The sequence below is a fragment of the Microplitis demolitor genome, chromosome 9, assembly GCF_026212275.2.
Source record: "Microplitis demolitor isolate Queensland-Clemson2020A chromosome 9, iyMicDemo2.1a, whole genome shotgun sequence".
In the NCBI taxonomy this organism is placed as follows: domain Eukaryota; kingdom Metazoa; phylum Arthropoda; class Insecta; order Hymenoptera; family Braconidae; genus Microplitis; species Microplitis demolitor.
In genome coordinates, this window is record NC_068553.1 from 1,892,344 (window position 1) to 1,911,918 (window position 19,575).

General features: G+C 30.8%; 1 protein-coding gene across 7 annotated transcripts in view; it reads left to right on the forward strand.

Moving 5' to 3' along the window:
* LOC103580785 (LIM domain-binding protein 2) overlaps positions 1 to 19,575 on the forward strand; it is a 38,268-nt gene that overhangs the window by 2,641 nt on the left and 16,052 nt on the right. For 3 of the 7 annotated variants that reach the window (XM_053741758.1, XM_053741759.1, XM_053741760.1), the window contains exon 1: positions 11,210 to 12,666. In XM_053741758.1, the coding sequence (XP_053597733.1) occupies positions 11,822 to 12,666 (845 nt within the window). In that variant the 5' untranslated portion in view covers positions 11,210 to 11,821. Of the gene's footprint in view, positions 1 to 582; positions 1,220 to 11,209; positions 12,667 to 19,575 lie in introns of those variants that run through there. The other 4 variants (XM_053741761.1, XM_053741762.1, XM_014442263.2 and 1 more) reach the window with 2 other exon arrangements.

A 19,575-nucleotide genomic window follows, 5' to 3' on the forward strand; every position in this document is an offset into this window, starting at 1 on the left:
CATTTCTAAAAAAAGTTTCAATGATTTTCCATTAGAAGAATTTCTAGAATTTTTTCGAACTCAAAACTTCCTAGAATATTTTCCAGAACTACTAGAAAGTTAAGTCCGAAGATTCCTAGAAAAATTCATAAATCAAAATCACTAGAAATCTTAAAAATTTTAATTTTTTAGATTATGATCTTACAATTTAAATATCTTCGGAAATATCAATAATATCAAAAATATCATAAGGACCTTTTTTATAGCCCTTTAAATTCTCTATAAAAAAGTTTTAGTTGACTTTTTCGAAAAAATAAATATTTCGAGGTCTAGAGATTTCAGAAGCTCGGTCAGCAAAATCTTGATGTTCGCTTTGAATCCAATTACAAAATTTCAAATATCTTTGAAAATATCGCGAAACTGAAAAAAATTATAGAATAATTTTTTGTAGCTCTTTAAATTCTCTATAAAAAAGGTTCTCATAAGTTTGGTCCTAAAGTTGATACAGAAAGCTCTGGAAGCGTCCCAAGTTGATAATCCTAATTTAGTTAAAAATCTTGTAACTGATGGTAATAATAAACGAACTTTCTGAACTATTTAAAGGTTGTAGCCGTTTGAATACACCATTAGCAGCTACAACCACGCTGGAGGACCCAGGAACACCAGCGTCGTGGAAGGGCCCACCGACAGGCTCTGAGGCGTCACCATTTACCCCAAACTCGGTTAATCAAGGCGGTGGACCTGGCGGTTATTCCTCAGGAGGGCCAGGTGGTGGCGGTGGGAACCCTGGTTTTCAAGGGCCAAGTTCTTTTCCCGGTGGTGCTGGAAGTCCCGCCGGTGGACCTGGTTACCAGGGAGGACCGCCACCTGGTTCCGGAACCCCGCAGTACACTGCGTCCCCAGCACCCAGTGGGTCATCTACACCCGGACCTGGACCACAATCCAATCCAGGGTTTCCACCACCACCAAATAACTCAGGACTCTACAATGGACCTGGACCGAGTCCATTTGGATCACCTTCAGGACCACCCCAGTTCGTTGGACGACCTGGGTCATCTGGGCCACCTTTCGTACCACCAGGTGGGAATCCGCACTTTCCATCACCTGGACAATTTCCTGGGCCACAGTATGGAATGCCACCAGGAAGTCCTTTCGGACCTGGACATCCCATGGGTGGACCAATGGGACCTGGACATCCGATGATGGGCCCCGGTGGTCCTATGGATAGAATGGATCAAGGGTAAGTCTACTCATTTATTTATTTATTTTTTTTTTTAATTACTACACTTGAATGAATGACTGAGAGAATGAATTCTCGTGACTATTGATATTTCTTTAATATTCTATTATTATTATTATTATTATTAAAAATGTCCTACCTGAGTTACAAAAGTGCTCTAATTACTCGATTGATAATTTATCCATGGTAATTTTTTCAACTTATCGACGGCTAGTACTTTTAAATTTGCGCGGCAAAGTTCATTTGAATGTTGGCGGGAAGTTTGAATTCAAATCTTTATAACTACAGTTAACAGCTCCGAAAAGTTTCGACGCGTCTAGAAACTTTTTGTCCCTAGAAAGTTTAATCGGGTTATTTTTTTTCACACAAATTTCTAGTATTTTGTCGATTTTTTTCTGAAATTCCCAAAACTGATTTTTGAACCAGGAAATCTCTAGTGTTATTTCCTAGTGACTTTAATTCTAGAAATTTTTTTTTTTTTTTTGAAATTTTCTAGTTCATTATTTTGAGAAAATTGTCGAGGATTTAAATGTAACTAATTTTGCAGTCCATGAATAATACCCTAGAAATTTCTATCTAGGGAATTTCGGGGAAATAATTTTTTAATTCTTTCTAGAAAATGCCTAGTGATTTTCTGTCATTTGTGGAAATTAACTAGAAATTTCGTCTCGTTATTTGTCCTTATGAATTTTGTATAGACAATTTTCTAGTCATTTTTTTTTCTGGAATACTTCTAGAAAATTTTCTAGAGAAGTTCATTAAGAAAATTTTTGCATGATCGTTTTTTCTAGTGAATTTTTGGAAATACGTAGGTAGAGAAATTTCTCCTAGTAAAATTTTATCGTTTTCCAGTAATGCCTTAGGGAATTTTTATAGAAATTTCTAGGAGTTTTTTAATTCTTTCTAATCGTCTTTAAAACAAAATTCTTTTAGTGACTTTTTCAGAAATTTTCTAAAAATTTTGTATCCATTTCTTAATTTCTTAAAAAATTTTTCCAAATTTTTAGTCATTTTCTATTATTTTCCGGTACATTTACCGAAATATTTTCTAGAAAGTTTTCTAGGTAATTTTTAAGAATTTTTTATATTTTCCGAATAAAAATGCGAGGAGTTATTGCTAGTAAATTTCTCAAAAATTCCCAGTATTCTTTATAATTTTCAGGTACCATTTTCGGAAATTGTCTAGTAACTTTCCTGCGGGAATTTCGAGTAATTTTTTGTCATTTTCCAGAAATGTTGTTTGATGAAATTTTTCTAGTAGATTTCCTAGGTAATTTATAGAATTAATTTATCATTTCCTAGTAAGAATTTGAGGAACTATTTCCAGTGAATATTCTAGGAAATTTCCATTGATTTTCAATCATTTCCTTGTTCCATTGTGTGACATTATTTAGTAACTTTCCTAGGGAATTTCTAGTAAATTTTCGTCGTTTGTCAGAAACATTTTGTCGTACTTTTCTGTTGGATTTCCTAGGGAATTTTTAGAAATTTTTCATCAATTTCTTGTGAGAATTGTTTCTAGTAAATTTTTTAGGAAATTCCCAGTTTTTCTTTCTCATTTTCTCGTACCATTTTGGAAAAGTATCTAGTAATTTCCCCAGGGAATTACTAAGAATTTCCCGTCATTTCCCAAAACATTTTATGGAATTTTCCTTGTGAATTTTCTAGGAAATTTCCAGTGATTTTTTACTACTTTCTAGTAATATTCTGGAAAACTGCCTAGCAACTTTCCTTGGGAATTTCCAGGAATTGTATTTTGTAAAACTTCCCTATTAAATTTTCTAGGGAATTTTTAGAATCTATTCATCATTTGCTAGTGAAAAAAATGAAAATTTATCCCTAGTGAATTTTCTAGGAAATTCCCTGTGGTTTTTTTACTATTCCCTAGTATTGTTACATAAAATTTTATAGTAACTTTTTCTAGGGAATTTCTAGTAATTTTTTGTCGCTTTTTAGCACTGTCCCCTAGAATATTTTTCGTGACTTTCCTCGAAAAATTCTAGTAACTTTTTAAAATTTCCTAGTGAATTTTATCCATAATCTGAAAATTACCAGAAAAAAAATCAGAGAAATTGAAAAAATGCCGAAAATTTTCTTTCTTCTACAAAGACCTAAAAAATTAACAGCCAATTAATGTAATAAAATATTATTATACTAAAAAAAAAAGTTATCAAAAGACTGAGATGATAAAAGTAAAGGAATGAGGTAGAGAATAAGGTATGAGATAACCAATTACTTGGCAATTAGTCGAGAGCAAGCAACAAGTAAAATGTCGCTATTTAACCTCTATCTTAATTAACTTTTTGTATTTATTTTTAGTTTTTTTTTTTTTTTTTTTTTGTTTAATTAGTGAAATTTTTTTTATCTAATTATTTTTATTATTATGATAACTAATAATATGAAAACTGTTTTACCGGCAAAATGATAAAATAGTTAAATTAATTGCGTTAATTAACATGTTTGCTTGACATTGAACAATTTGTAACTCTTGAGGTAGGCGGTCAAGTCGACGAGAGTTTAAGAGCATGCGAGTTAAACAAGTGAGTGAATGAGGGAGTAAGCGACCGAGTGAGTGAGTCAGAGCAATAGGGGAGAGATGGACAGAGCGCGAGTAGAAGTGGTAATAGAGTAAAGTAGTAAGTTTAAGTGAGAGAGAAAAATAGTGAGAGAGAAACAGAGCCCGCGGGAGAGTGAGTAAGAGGGAGGAAGTGAGAGAGAATGAGGGATCGAGGTCACTACTCCACCATCCGACCACCTGTGGAAGCTGTTTGGACGTTTGCGTAAACGATTCCATCACTTTTCAGTTGAAATAATGTAAGATCTTACATTAATCTTATAAATCTTTTGATTTTAACAGTTTCAATCATTTCGTCGGTTTTTTTTTTGCTTCACACGCCTGGAACGTGGAGTAGAGAGGTCAAGCTCGATTTTTTTTATTCAATTTCATAGTTCAGTTCGATTTCATTAAGTTAGAGTTTCGATGTATCGAATTTTGAGTTGGATATATCGATATTATGTTTCGATATATCGAATTGAAGTTCCGATGTATCGAATTTTGAGTTCGATATATCGATATACTGTTACGATATATCGAATTGAAGTTTCGATGTATCGTATTTTGATTCCGATATATCGATATAAGATATTAATATATCGAATTTGGGTTTCGATGTATCGAAATCTGAGTTCGATATATCGATATACTGTTTTAATGTATCGACTTGAAGTTTTATTGTATCGAATTTTAATTTCGATATACCATATCGATATATCTAATTTAAGTTTCGATACATCGAATTTGGGTTTCGATGTATCGAAATTTGAGTTCGATATATCGATATAAGATATTAATATATCGAATTTGAGTTTCAATGTATCGAATTTTGAGTTCGATATATCGATAAACTGTTTTGATGTATCGACTTGAAGTTTTATTGTATTGAATTTTGAGTTCGATCTATCGATATATGGTTTCGATATACAGAATTAAAGTTGAGATGTCTCGAATTTTGGGTTTGATATCTCGAATTAGTGGTTCGATATATCGATTCTAAATTTCGAGACATTGATTATTGACTTCGATCTATTGAATTCGAGATATCGAAATGTAGGTTCTATATATCGACTTGAAATAACGATTTATCGATGTTTTATTTCAATAAATCGGAATCTCATTTTTATCGGTAGATGTTTTTTTTTCTCGATGTATCGCTGCTTGACTTCAATCTATTAAATTTGTTTCGATATATATATATATATATATATAGATCTGATGTATCGAGTTCGAGTTTTGATGTATCAAATATCAGGCTCGATATATCGATCTTCTATTTCGATATATTGAATTTATGTTGCGATCTATCGACTTTATTGTTCATTGATATATCGATCCTTCATTTCGATATATCGATGCTTGACTTCGATATACCAAATTTACGTTTTGTTGTGTCGATCTTAGAATTCAATATATCGATATATGGTTGCAAGTTATCGACTTTACGATCACATGAACACAAACAATCGATTATAATCACATTCGATCTATCGATTCAGAAAATTTCGATATATCGATTAAAAAAATTTCTATATATCGATTCATAAATTTTCTATATATCGATTCATAAAATTTCGATATATCGATTCATAAAATTTCGATATATCGATTCATAAAATTTCGATATATCGATTCAGAAAATTTCGAAAAATTAACTTAAAAAAAATTTTTTTTTTTTCAATCAATTGATTTTTATTAATTTTTACAAGAACCGGGGCAAGTTGGACTTATGGAATTTTTTTTCAATTTATCCCTTTTTTTCGCTGATTAAAAATTTTTGTTTATTAATTTTAAAATTATTATTATTTTTATTATTTAATTTTTTTTTTAAGATCCTAATTTTAAAAATATACTTATGACAATTTTATTACAATCGACATAAGTATTTTTTACAGCACGGTAAAACTTGTTGCCAAGGGCAACCCTGGACACTCGGGGTGAAATTATTGTCCTGTGTGGAAAAGCTCGTGATGAGAAAGAAGGACAAGGATGAGAATGAGAATGAGGATGAGGATGAGAATGTTGGGAGATGGTAGTCGAAGTACACTGTAGAGACGGCGGATAGAGTAAAATAGAAAATAATAAAAAAAAAAAAAGTAACGAAAAGAAAAAAAATCAGGGTTTGGGAGAGGGGGAGGGGTCGCCGAGCAGAGAGCGTAGGTGGATGAAACGCGAGGGGTTTAAAGGGTGCACTTTTTTTATTTATTTATAAATTTTTATTTTTTTGTGCTTTAAAAAAATCCATCTGTACATTAAAGCTGAACTTTTTGTATTTTTTGAATTTGTTTTTCCAAAAAACCTACAAAACTTAACTTTTTAACCTTTCTTCATTAATAACTCATCATCTAATTACAATATCAAAAAATTGATCCTTATCATTTTGGTAGCTCTTTAAATTCTCTACAAAAAAGGTCTCTTACCATTTTTCTCAAAACTCAAAATTTAGCTCTAAAAATTACTCAAACTTCAAAATCTTCCAAAAAATTTTTCAACTCCATTCTCTTTTCTGATGCCGTCACTTTAAAATTAAAATATCTGCGTAAATATCACGAATATCAAAAAAATTTATCAGACCTTTCTTGTAGCTCTTTAAATTCTCTACGAAAAAGGTCTCTTACCATTTTTCTCAAAACTCAAAATTTAGCTCTAAAAATTACTCAAACTTCAAAATCTTCCAAAAAATTTATCAACTCCATTCTCTTTTCTGATGCCGTCACTTTAAAATTAAAATATCTGCGTAAATATCACGAATATCAAAAAAAATTATCAGACCTTTCTTGTAGCTCTTTAAATTCTCTACGAAAAAGGTCTCTTACCATTTTTCTCAAAACTCAAAATTTAGCTCTAAAAATTACTCAAACTTCAAAATCTTCCAAAAAATTTTTCAACTCCATTCTCTTTTCTGATGTTGTCACTTTAAAATTAAAATATCTGCGTAAATATCACGAATATCAAAAAAATTTATCAGACCTTTCTTGTAGCTCTTTAAATTCTCTACGAAAAAGGTATCTATGCCCTTTGACCTCAACCCAATAATTCAGCTCCAAAATCAATTTCATACCCAAAGCTTACTAAAATTTCAATTTTTTTTTCTTTTTAAATTATTAGCAAACATATATGACTATATACATATTGTAGTATACATATATGAAATTTTGTAGGTTTATTAAGTGTAATATATATATATATATATATATATATATATAAGGTGAAATGATACAAAGAAAAGACGACACGCGGTGAAGAATAGATACGCATGTACAAATATTTTATTTTTTTGGTTTTCCTGCAATAGTACGTGTGTATTCTATATGTATATATTTATATATATATATATATATATGTTCTTATGAGATGGCAGAAGGGAATAAGAAGAGTAAGGGGTAACAAATTATTAAAGTGGGAGTACAGAAACAGGTTACGCGGTGCTCATGGGTCGAGTAGCTTCGCCAGTTCGCGGCATCAGGGGCAAGATATATAAATATATAAGAAAAAAAAAAAAAAAAAAATATATATATATATATATATATATATATATATATATATATATATATATATATATATATATATATATATATATATATATATATATATAAAATAAAAAAAATTTATAAAAAAAAATAAAAAATATCAGAGTAGGGAGAACTGGAATCCTGAGTAGCAACGCGGCTACAAAAACCTGGGAAATTATTTATTTTTTTTTTTTTTTTTTTTTTTTTTAATGATAAAAAAAAACGGGTTTTAGTTGATAAAGAAAATGACTTGGATTTTGATTTTTTGACGACAATTTTTGTATATAAATATAGAATTTTTTTTTTTTTTGTATGAAAATTTTCCAACATTTTTGAAATTTCCCAGAAAATTTTTTTATTTTTGAAAAAATTTTTATTTTGCAAACGAGGATTTTTGAGTCGAGGTTAGAAAAGATTAGGAATTACGAGTGTGAAATTTTGAATTTAAAATTTCGAAAAATCAAAATTTTATTTTTTTTTTTTTTGAAAAATTTTAGTTTTCTTTTTGTATTAATTTGAGTGGTAGGAAATTTGAATTACATTTTTTTCCCTAAGCGGGAAATTTGAAATTAAAAATTTCGGAAAATCAAAATTTAATTTTTTGAAAAATTTTAATTTCTAGAATTTTTTTATTAATTTAAAAGTTGTAGAAAATTTAAATTATAATTTTTTTCCCAACGCGGGAAAAATTTGAAATTTTAATTCAAAAATTTAACTAAAAGTAAACTCTAAAAAATCAAAATTTTGATTAAAAAAAATAATAAAAGTTTTTAAATTTTGACTTCATAATTATGCTGAAAAAATTACGTCCTCAAATTTAAAAAAAAAATGTTATACAATCCCTGACTTGTCAAAATTTCAATTTTTCAAAAATACAAAAACACCCAACTTGAAAATTCCGAAATCTTGAAACAGAAAAAAATTTGATCGATCAGAATTTAAAAAAATATTTTTTTTTTTTTAAATTTCCAAAAATTCTTAATAATTGAATTTACAAAAATTCCAAAACAGAAAAGTTATAATTTATAAAAAATTCATAGATTGATTACGGTGGTTTGATGGTTAAAGTCATAGGTACTGTGGTACAGGAGAGCAAGAGAACAAGCGCGAGAGAAAGAGAGAGAAAGATAAAAAGAGAGAGATAGTGAGAGAAAGTGGGTGGGTACGAGATATTGATCAAAACCTACCCTGGCACCAAGTCTACCCTCAATCCCCTACCCCAGTCTCAAAGCACCCTCACCCTCGCCCTTACACCCTGTTCTCACCCTCTACCCCATCCTCTGGTTAAACCACCCCCTCAACTCCGATCCTACACCTCCAGCTCCTCCTACCCCACCATCCCATACCGACTTTACCGTTTCCACCCTCTTCCTCCCCCTCACGCTCCCTCTACCCATCCTACACTGTCCCCTAACCAACCCTCTCACAGCCCGGATGTTTCCAGTGACTCTCAACTTTCAATATCTTTTTATTATCAAAATCAAAAATTATTATTATTATCATAATTATTCCCATTAATTTTCGACCCCACCTGCTGGAGATTCACAAAAAATTACCACACATTTTTTCCCCTTAAAAAAAAAAAAAAAAAAAAATTCTACTCAGTCGGTAACTTTTTTTTTTTTTTTCTAAAAAATTTTCCTACGAGAACTTTTATACAAAGACTCCGAAAATATATATAAGAGATAAATTTGAAAATTTTTTCGATATTTAAAATCGATTTTAATACAACTCTGTAATACCGACAGTCTAGGGAATTTTTTTTTTTCATTTTTATTATTAGTGGTGCAAAAAAGTGGGGATTTTAAGTGAAATAGATGAATATTGAAATAGATAGAGACTACATTGTTTAGCAATATTTTAGCTGTAAAAGAGGTCAGTGTACAGTCGCACAGCGTGACCAAAATTACACAGTTACTCTTGCATGTATTAGAGTTTTTCTTTGTATTTTTAATTTATAATTACGAATGTCTAACCTACTTTAGATGTGAGTCATTATAAACATTCTTTTTTTCAACGGAATATTAATTTTTTATTAACTAGTAATTTTTTTATCGTCTAGGGAATTTTATAAATTCTTGAAAAACAATTTTTTTAGCCTCCTACATTTTTTTCAATCTAGGGATTTCGAATAATTTAAGAAAATCTAGGAATATTGTAAAATAACAATTCTTTTATTTTAGAAATATTTATCCTTAAATCTAAGGATCAATTTTTATAATCTAGGGGTAAATTTTCTAGAAAATTCTAGTGACTATAAAACTTTAGTTCGTTAATTTTAGAGACGCCTGAAATATTTGTATAGTCTAGGGATTTTCTATAATCTAGGGATTTTCTATAATCTAGGGATTTTCTATAATCTAGGGATCACTTTCTAGAAAATTCTAATGGTTATAAAACTCTAGATTGTTCATATTGGAGACGCCTGCAGCTTCTTCAAGATCTAGGGATTCTGCTACGATCTAGGGATTTTTGATGAAACTAGGGGATTCTAGTGAATTTTCTAAATGACGCGTTGAATCTAAAAGAACTTTTCCTCAAATGAATTGTCAATCTAGGAGTTTATGCTCAGAATCTAGGGATTTTTATAGAAAATTCTGATGACTACGAAATTCTAGTATGTTTATGTTTAGATGCGTCTGCAATATTTTTATTATCTAGGGTTTTTAATCTAGGGATAATTTTCTAGAAAATTCAAGTTACTGCAAAACTCTCGTTTGTTTATTTTAGAGACGTCTGCAACTATTCAAAGATCAAGGGGCTCCTTTACGATCTAGGGAATTTTTGACTTTTCCGGAGAATTCTAGTAATTTTAATAACCATTTTTTATTCTAGAAATATTTATTCCTATATAAATGATTTTAAATCTAGGGATTTTTTTCTATAACCTAGAAATTATTTTCTAGAAAATTAAAAAGACTACAAAACTATAGTTTGTTGATTCTAGAGGTTTGCAATTTTTTAACGTCTAGGGAATTTTCGTCTATGAAATTCTAGTATCGTTTCAAAATTCTAGTTTTTTTGTGATAAACTAAATTTTCAAAATCGAGAGGTGTCCATGATTATCTAGGGAATTTTGTAATTATCCAGGGATTTTCTTATAGCCCGGAGAACTTTCGCAATCTAGGGAATTTTCACAACCTAGGGAATTCTGTGATTTAAAAATGCCGGTTTATTTTGAAATCTAGTTCTTTTTATACTGAATTATTTCGTAGAATCTGGAAAATGACAAGTGTGATTTTCAAAGTCTAGGGATTTTTCAGTCAAGAATTCAAGAATAAAAAAAATAAAATTTTTTTATAGCTTCTAGTAAATTTTCGAAAATTGATCTAGGGAGAAAAAGTTATTTCAAAAAAATATTTAAGTCATTTTTTTCAAAACGTCTAGAAATTATAAAAATTAATCTAGGGACAAAATTTTTTTTTTGGAAAAATATCTAGTATTTTTTTAAGTCTAGTAACTTTGACAGAATTAATCTGGGGAAAAATTTTTTTTTTATTATCCAGTAATGTAAGAAATTTTTCCACAAGGTTTGTAAATGAAATTACTAAGTATTTTATAAAAAAAAAAATTAATTAAATAATTCAAAAAAAAATCTAGGGATATTTAAATAAATTAAACAACAAATTTGAACTAATTAACGAAAGAAAAATAAAAACAAAAAAAGGGAAAAAGTTTTTGAGTAAGTTTTAGTTTCACGTGGCTCCCCCACTACCTGGTTTATTGTTCACTCTTTTATTTAATCGACTATATCTATATACGTCGTCTGCCGTCTCACTCACAAAGTACTGTACGATGCTCTGGGATCTTGCGCACTCGTTCCCCTTCCAGCTTCCTCTCTCACCCTTCCGTCTACCCCGCCTCGCTGTGACTCGAGTCGTCAGTTTAGTAGCCTAGTGTTGAGCCAAAGCAAAACTGGTAATGACGACTGCAGCGCCGACACACCCGCTCAGTCCGCAGTAACGCGACCGACTGGCTGCCAAGTCGTACACGTTTTCTCAACGCTCCGTAAATAATATCGTTATATTTTATTTTAATCCTCCAAATATTTATCTACAAGTTAAAAAAAACTATTCATTATTCGTTTTTATTCAAAATTTTGTAACTCAAATATTTTTGAGTACAAAAATAAAAAAAAAAACATTAAATTTTTAAAAATGTCAAAATACCGGGAAATGTCAGAATGATTTTAATGCTCGACTAATTCTTCATATTTTTTTTTTTTTGTTTTTGGTTTTTAAATTTTGAGTTCAGTGAAGTGAAAAAATTTTTTTGAAAATTAAAAAAAAAAAATTTTAATTTTAAAAATGTGACAAACCACGTGGATAAATGTGAAGTGGAGTTACTAGTGTTGGTGCCAATGGATATACAGTGTAATTGAAAAAAAAAATTTTTAATATCCCGCCAAAAACATTTTTTTTCCCATTTAAAAATAACAAGAAAAAAAATTAGAAAAAGTTTTTTTTTTTTACTTTTTTTTTTTTGGGCCTTGTCAAAGTAGTAGGAAAAGACCCAAGCGTCGTGGAGGGGGGAGTGATGCCGGTGAGGGTGGCGCAGCGCCCCCCGAGTCTTCTGCATTCCGGGCCCGTAGTCCCGAGCGCAGGAGCTGTAGGAGTGGGAGTAGGTCTGGGTAGTTTAGGAGTTGGAGTGGGGGGATTGGGACCAGGCCGTTGTCACGGTGGTATATCACCGCCATTGACTTCATCGGTACTAAGTCATCTAGCAAATAATAATAATAGTATAATTAATAATAATAACAGTAATAATAACAACAATCTAAATACGGTCCCAAATCCATTGCAAGCAATGGCGTCGGCAGCGGCATCACTGACCCAATTAAATAACATGGCCAATGGGCCCTTGCCATTGGGAGGAACAACGGGAGCAAGTTTGCCGGCACCACAACCACCAACGACCCCGACACACGGTGGGAACCACGGGCCCCCGACGCCGGTGCATGGTGGTGGTGGGCCTGTTGGATCGGGGCCTCATTTGAATGGCGCGTCTCCTAGTCCGCATCCGATGCCTCCGCACGGGATGATGCAGGGCTCGCCGCATGCCCCGCCGCATCATATGGGCCCGGGTGGTCCTGGGGCCGGTGGGCCTTCACCACACCCTCACCATCCTGGACACATGGTTGGGTCCCCGCATCATCACATGGCTACGGGTGGGCCTGGCATGCCTGGAGGACCTGGTGGTGGACCTGGTGGCGGCCCCGGGGGTGGCATGATGGCGCCTGGCATGCAGCAGAGCCCCATGTGCCCGCCTGGAGCACCGGGTCCTATGGGCCCACACTCACATCCTCAGGCTGGTGTTGTTCCTGGACAACATTTACACAACGATCCGTTTTATTGTTCACCTTTTGGTTCACCTTACTACAGGTATTATATAGATGGAATTTAATTTTAAAATAAAATCGATTGTTTGGAATTCGATATATCGATTTTTAGATTTCGAGATATCGATATTAATTCGATATATTTATTGATAAATTGATTAAGTGATTTAAAATTTGAGTAAATATTGTAAATATTTATTAATGTCGAGATATCGAATTCGAAACTTCGAGCTATCGAACTTATACTTCGATTTGTTAATTGGATATTAAATATATCGATATAAATTGAGTGTGTGTGTTTGTTTTTAATTTAATGTCTCATCTGAAAATTCGATGTATCGAATTTTCAACGTCGAGATATTAATTGTTGCTTAGTATCGATTTTTTTAAAAACGAGATATCGATATGTAAATTTAAATTAGAGGTTAAAAAATTTGAATTTGTTTGACAAAATTAAATTTATCGACTTTTAAACATTGATCAATTGAAAACTTTATTATCGATTTTAAAGTTTCGAGAGTAAATTCGATACATCGATTACCCATTTGGATACATCGAATTTTATAAATTTTAGAACATCGATTCAATATAAAAGATGTAAAAATTGAATATGTATCGATCCTGATGTGGTGATACATCGATTTAAAACTTCGATAGATCGATTACCAATTTCGATATATCGATTTTTAAAATTATAGTGTATCAATTAAAAATTCACAGCTATACCAATGAAATAATTCGATTTCAATCATCGATACATCGATTCAGAGCTTCGATATATCGATTTAGAGTTTCGATACATCGATTTTTACAAATTTTAGTGTATCGATTATAAATTGAAGTTGTAAAAATTCAATATATCGATTTTGATGTTTCGATATATCAACTCAGAACTTCGATTCATCGATTTAGACCTTCGATGTATCGATTTTAAGCTTTGATATATCGATTTTTACAAATTTTAGTGTATCGGTTAAAATTGTTGACGTAAAAATAGAAAATATCGACTTTGATGTTTTGATATATAGATTCAATACTTCGATATATCGATCCAGACCTTCGATACATCGATTTTTATAAATTTCAATGTATTGATTAAAAATTGAATCTATCGATTTTGTTATTTCGATATATCGATTCAGAACTTCGATACATCGATATTTATAAATTTCTGTGTATCGATTAAAAATTGAAGCTATCGACTTTGATGTTTCGATATATCGATTCATAACTTCGATATATCGATTTAAAGCTTCGATATATCGATTTTTACAATTTTTAGTCTGTCGATTAAAATTGTTTATCTAAAAATTTAATATATCGACTTCGATGTTTCGATATATCGATTCAATACTTCGATATATCGATTTTCATGAATTTCTGTGTATCGATTAAAAATTGAAGACGGAAAAATTGAAGCTATCGATTTTGATGTTTCGATATATCGATTCATAACTTCGATATATCGATTCAAAGCTTCGATATATCGATTTTTACAATTTTTAGTCTGTCGATTAAAATTGTTTATCTAAAAATTTAATATATCGACTTCGATGTTTCGATATATCGATTCAATACTTCGATATATCGATTCAAAGCCCAAAAAATAAATTTTAAAAAATTTTTTAATCTTAATACCGCGATTTTAAACAACTTTTACGTATCGACTTCTAAACATTTCGATACATCGGTAACATTTCTTCCTCATAATGGATAATGAATATAACAGTACCCGCGGACCCGTTAGCTGAGATAGTATTGGTAATGTACATTTTAAGAGAATTATTCCCAGCAAATACAACTTTGTTTGAGAAACACTCGAATGCTTTTATTCCAGGATCCAGATCCTCATCAAAAATACTCACCTCCAAAATAAAACTACCCCTCCCCTCCACCTTATCATACAAACTAGCGAATCAACCAATCAATGAATTCCTTAAAAAAAAAAAAAAAAAAAGATTTTTTTTTTTTTTTTTCTAAAATCATCGGAAGTAAAAATCAAGTTTTAAAGTGTAAAGAGTCCAAGGCTTGTACTTGTTATTGTTATTGTTATCTTATCGCTTAGTCACTCTTTCCCTCTCTCTCTTTCTCTGTCTCTCCCCACCTCTTATTTTTAGGATAAGACACAAAAATAACTTTAATTATGAATATAAAATATTCATTTGAAAAAAAAAAAATTGCAAATAATTTTAAAAAATAAAAAAAAAATTATTGATGATTTTTTTTATATTCAAAAATAAGTAGTTAATTAATGGGTTCGTTAGTTAATTAGAAATTATAAAAATATATGTCTGTATATTTTTTTTCAACTCTAATGTAGTTATAAATTGTTAAGTCCGAGAAAGTACGGAAGTTCAATAAACACTGTAACAGTACTCAGGTATAACTTGACCATTTTCTTTATTCTTTTAAATTTTTCACATTGCAATAGAGGTACTCAACTAGACTATTAAGATATATATAAGTATATAGGAGTAAAATACGAATTTGAATAATTATTATTTATTTGTGTATTACAAATGGCATTAGTTGACCAATTGATTGGTTAACTTGGAATTTTGGGAAATGTAAGGGAAATAATTGGACTTTTGTGAGGTTTTCGGAAAGCAAATTTGCCGGGCTACAAGATCGGTGTGATTGAAAAATCGGGTAGGAGTGATAGTTTCGGAGATAATGGAGTTATTGGATCAAGGATCGGGATGGAAAAATTCGGCTGAGGGCTGCTACTTTCAGACGAGTCATTTTTTATTTTTTTTTTCTCGGATCCAAGTTGTGGGAGGCTCGGTAAGACTTCAAATGAGCAAATGGTGTCAGGTTAATTTAATTCTTTAGTGGGTATTGATAATTAGAGGCACAGAGTTATTATTTAAGAAATAAATTATTTGTCGTCGTAACTTCAATTAGTGATTTACGGTTAAGTAAGTGAGATAATTAAACTTTTGGGGAGATCGTTAGAAAGCTGGGTTCATTATCTACAATTTTTGGTTTAAGTCAAAATACTGTAGGATCGATAGTTCGGAAGGTAGACCCGTTTGAAAGGGCGGAAATAATATTTTGGTTTAGTAGTGCTACAGGTCAGGAGGCTCAAATTTTAAGACTTTTCATTTTAGAAAATTTATTTCCAGAGACTAAAACTCTAGGAAATTAAATTCCCTTTCCGAAGATCTTCCGATGTCCGCTGATCTCACGTGTTCCTCTAAATATTGATAATTTAACTCGAGCCCTTTTTTGCAAATTCTCAAATATTTGAAACTTTAATTATCAACATCTTACAAAATAATTAATTAAAATCCACACATCCACCCATTGTCAGTGAAGTTTAATTTTCCACTTCGGTCCTCACTAAAAATATCCTCAAGTCAATAATTCAATGCAGCCTTTAACTTAAAAAGAATATGACTACTCCCAAATTGTTTAACCGGCTGTAACTCTGCAGCGATTGAACTTATGCTAATTTTCAATTCCACCAAACTTGTAGCCCTTTAAATTTCCTTTCGAACCACCTCCCATAACATATATTTCCCTCATATATTTACTGAGATAATTAATATGTATCTCAAAAAACAGATTAAATTTTCTAAAAATATCAAAATTAATTATCTAATTACCAATAACTCATCAGCTAATCACAGTAATTTAATCTAACGACATCATTTCACCGGAAATTTCCTCCTCTACAATTTTACTATCTACAAAAAATTCCCTAAAATCAATAGTTTCCAAGTTACAGTCCCCTGAAGTCAAAAACAAAAATTCCCACTCCCAATAAATTTTTATGAAATTCAAAAGTATTAAACTGACCGTAACTCTCTAGCATTTAAACTTACGCCAATTTACTAAGAGATCGAAATTGTAGCCAATTAAATTTCCTTTCCAAATACCCCTAAAAACTTATTTTTATTTTACATATTTTCATATATTTTATACAATGAAACTCAAACCATAATTTTTTCTACATTCAAAATTTCAAATTTTCCAAAAAAAATATATGAAAATATGTAAAATATACCATAAATAAAATTATTTTAAAGTGAAAACACATTTGTCAAGTAATCCTGTAGAGAAATAGTTAAATATAATTATGACAATTGACGTCATCAATTGACAAAGATGCTACCTAAGGGCAAATTCAAGTGAAAATTTCTAAACTTTTATCTTATATATTGTATTTTCTTATTCTTGGAACATAACTACAGCTTTAAACATTGCTACTTATCCTCTTTACATTATACTACACCTATAGATTTATATATATATGTATACATATATATATATGTTGGTTTCATCCCAATCTACCTGCTCGTACTAACCTTAAGAGGTTCTCAACTTATTCTTAACATATATATACATATATTTCCGGAAATATTCAATTTCTATACATATATATATATATATATATATATATATATATATATATATATATATATATATATATATATATATATATATATATATATATATATATATATATATATATAATAAATTATTTTTCTGAAATTTCAATTTTTGATAATTTTTTTGGTAATCTTTCATTGATATTTCAATAAATATATAAAATAAATATATGTTTTTAGGGGTATTTGGAAAGGAAATTTAATTGGCTACAATTTCGATCTCTTAGTAAATTGGCGTAAGTTTAAATGCTAGAGAGTTACGGTCAGTTTAATACTTTTGAATTTCATAAAAATTTATTGGGAGTGGGAATTTTTGTTTTTGACTTCAGGGGATTGTAACTTGGAAACTATTGATTTTAGGGAATTTTTTGTAGATAGTAAAATTGTAGAGGAGGAAATTTCCGGTGAAATGATGTCGTTGGATTAAATTACTGTGATTAGCTGATGAGTTATTGGTAATTAGATAATTAATTTTGATATTTTTAGAAAATTTAATCTGTTTTTTGAGATACATATTAATTATCTCAGTAAATATATGAGGAAAATATATGTTATGGGAGGTGGTTCGAAAGGAAATTTAAAGGGCTACAAGTTTGGTGGAATTGAAAATTAGCATAAGTTCAATCGCTGCAGAGTTACAGCCGGTTAAACAATTTGGGAGTAGTCATATTCTTTTTAAGTTAAAGGCTGCATTGAATTATTGACGTGAGGATATTTTTAGTGAGGACCGAAGTGGAAAATTAAACTTCACTGACAATGGGTGGATGTGTGGATTTTAATTAATTATTTTGTAAGATGTTGATAATTAAAGTTTCAAATATTTGAGAATTTGCAAAAAAGGGCTCGAGTTAAATTATCAATATTTAGAGGAACACGTGAGATCAGCGGACATCGGAAGATCTTCGGAAAGGGAATTTAATTTCCTAGAGTTTTAGTCTCTGGAAATAAATTTTCTAAAATGAAAAGTCTTAAAATTTGAGCCTCCTGACCTGTAGCACTACTAAACCAAAATATTATTTCCGCCCTTTCAAACGGGTCTACCTTCCGAACTATCGATCCTACAGTATTTTGACCTAAACCAAAAATTGTAGATAATGAACCGAGCTTTCTAACGATCTCCCCAAAAGTTTAATTATCTCACTTACTTAACCGTAAATCACTAATTGAAGTTACGATGACAAATAATTTATTTCTTAAATAATAACTCTGTGCCTCTAATTATCAATACCCACTAAAGAATTAAATTAACCAGACACCATTTGCTCATTTGAAGTCTTACCGAGCCTCCCACAACTTGGATCCGAGAAAAAAAAAATAAAAAATGACTCGTCTGAAAGTAGCAGCCCTCAGCCGAATTTTTCCATCCCGATCCTTGATCCAATAACTCCATTATCTCCGAAACTATCACTCCTACCCGATTTTTCAATCACACCGATCTTGTAGCCCGGCAAATTTGCTTTCCGAAAACCTCACAAAAGTCCAATTATTTCCCTTACATTCCCCAAAATTCCAAGTTAACCAATCAATTTTTCAACCGTTAGTTCTAAAATCCTTTTTTACAAACTTTAGTCTACTATTAATCTATAGTCATCTATGACAATACAACCAATAACAGTACATCGTCTGCCTACATATATACGTTATAGTTATAGTATACGTTGAGTTGAGTTAAGTCAAGACAAGTCGCTTCACTTCTTGGTTCGCATCGCAACGAATCGCGTCGGAGTTTACTTGCTTCGTCTTCTCAAGGCCGCCTCGTCCAATTCTCCATTCTCTGTTCCCGCGCGTTTCCTTCATATATGTATACATATATATACATACATATATATCGGTAGCTTCACCACCTCCATTTACCTTAACAACTTGTCTCTCTCCTCACTTCTCTTCATACTTTTGCATCTTTTTCCATTTTTTCTCTCTCTTTTTCTCTGCATCTTTCTTTCTCTCCCTCATTCTCTCCACTTACCTCGATCTTTGTTTTACCTACATCAGGTACACTCACATGTAACCCAACTAGTTTACATCCCAAGAAATCCACAAAACTTTTTTAATAACAAATAACTCAAAAATATTCTTCTAAATCTCAAAATATTTCAAGGTCATCTTATTTCTATCTCTAGCTCGTTCCCTGTCCATCTTACCCAAAAATTCAATCAGACTTTTTTTGTAGAAAATTTAAAGGGCTAAAAAATCGTCCTCTTATAATTTTCTCATAAATTTGATATTTCTTGAGATATTCTCCATTTTTATATTTTCTTCATTTTTTCATCCGGAGGAATTCGATATTTTTTTTTACACCAGAGCTTCTAGGGCTTTTGATATCGATTTTAGAGAAAAGTTACTAAGACCTTTTTTATAGAAAATTTAAAGGGCTACAAAAAAGGTTCTTTTAAATTTTTTGATATTTTTGATATTTATCGAGATATTTTAATTTTTAGTCCAGTAATAAAAAAAAATCCAATTTTTTTTCTTAAATTACAATAGTACATAAATATATATAAATATATATATGTATGAGAAAGTGGAGTGAGTGAAATAACGCGGGCAGTCGTGCAGAG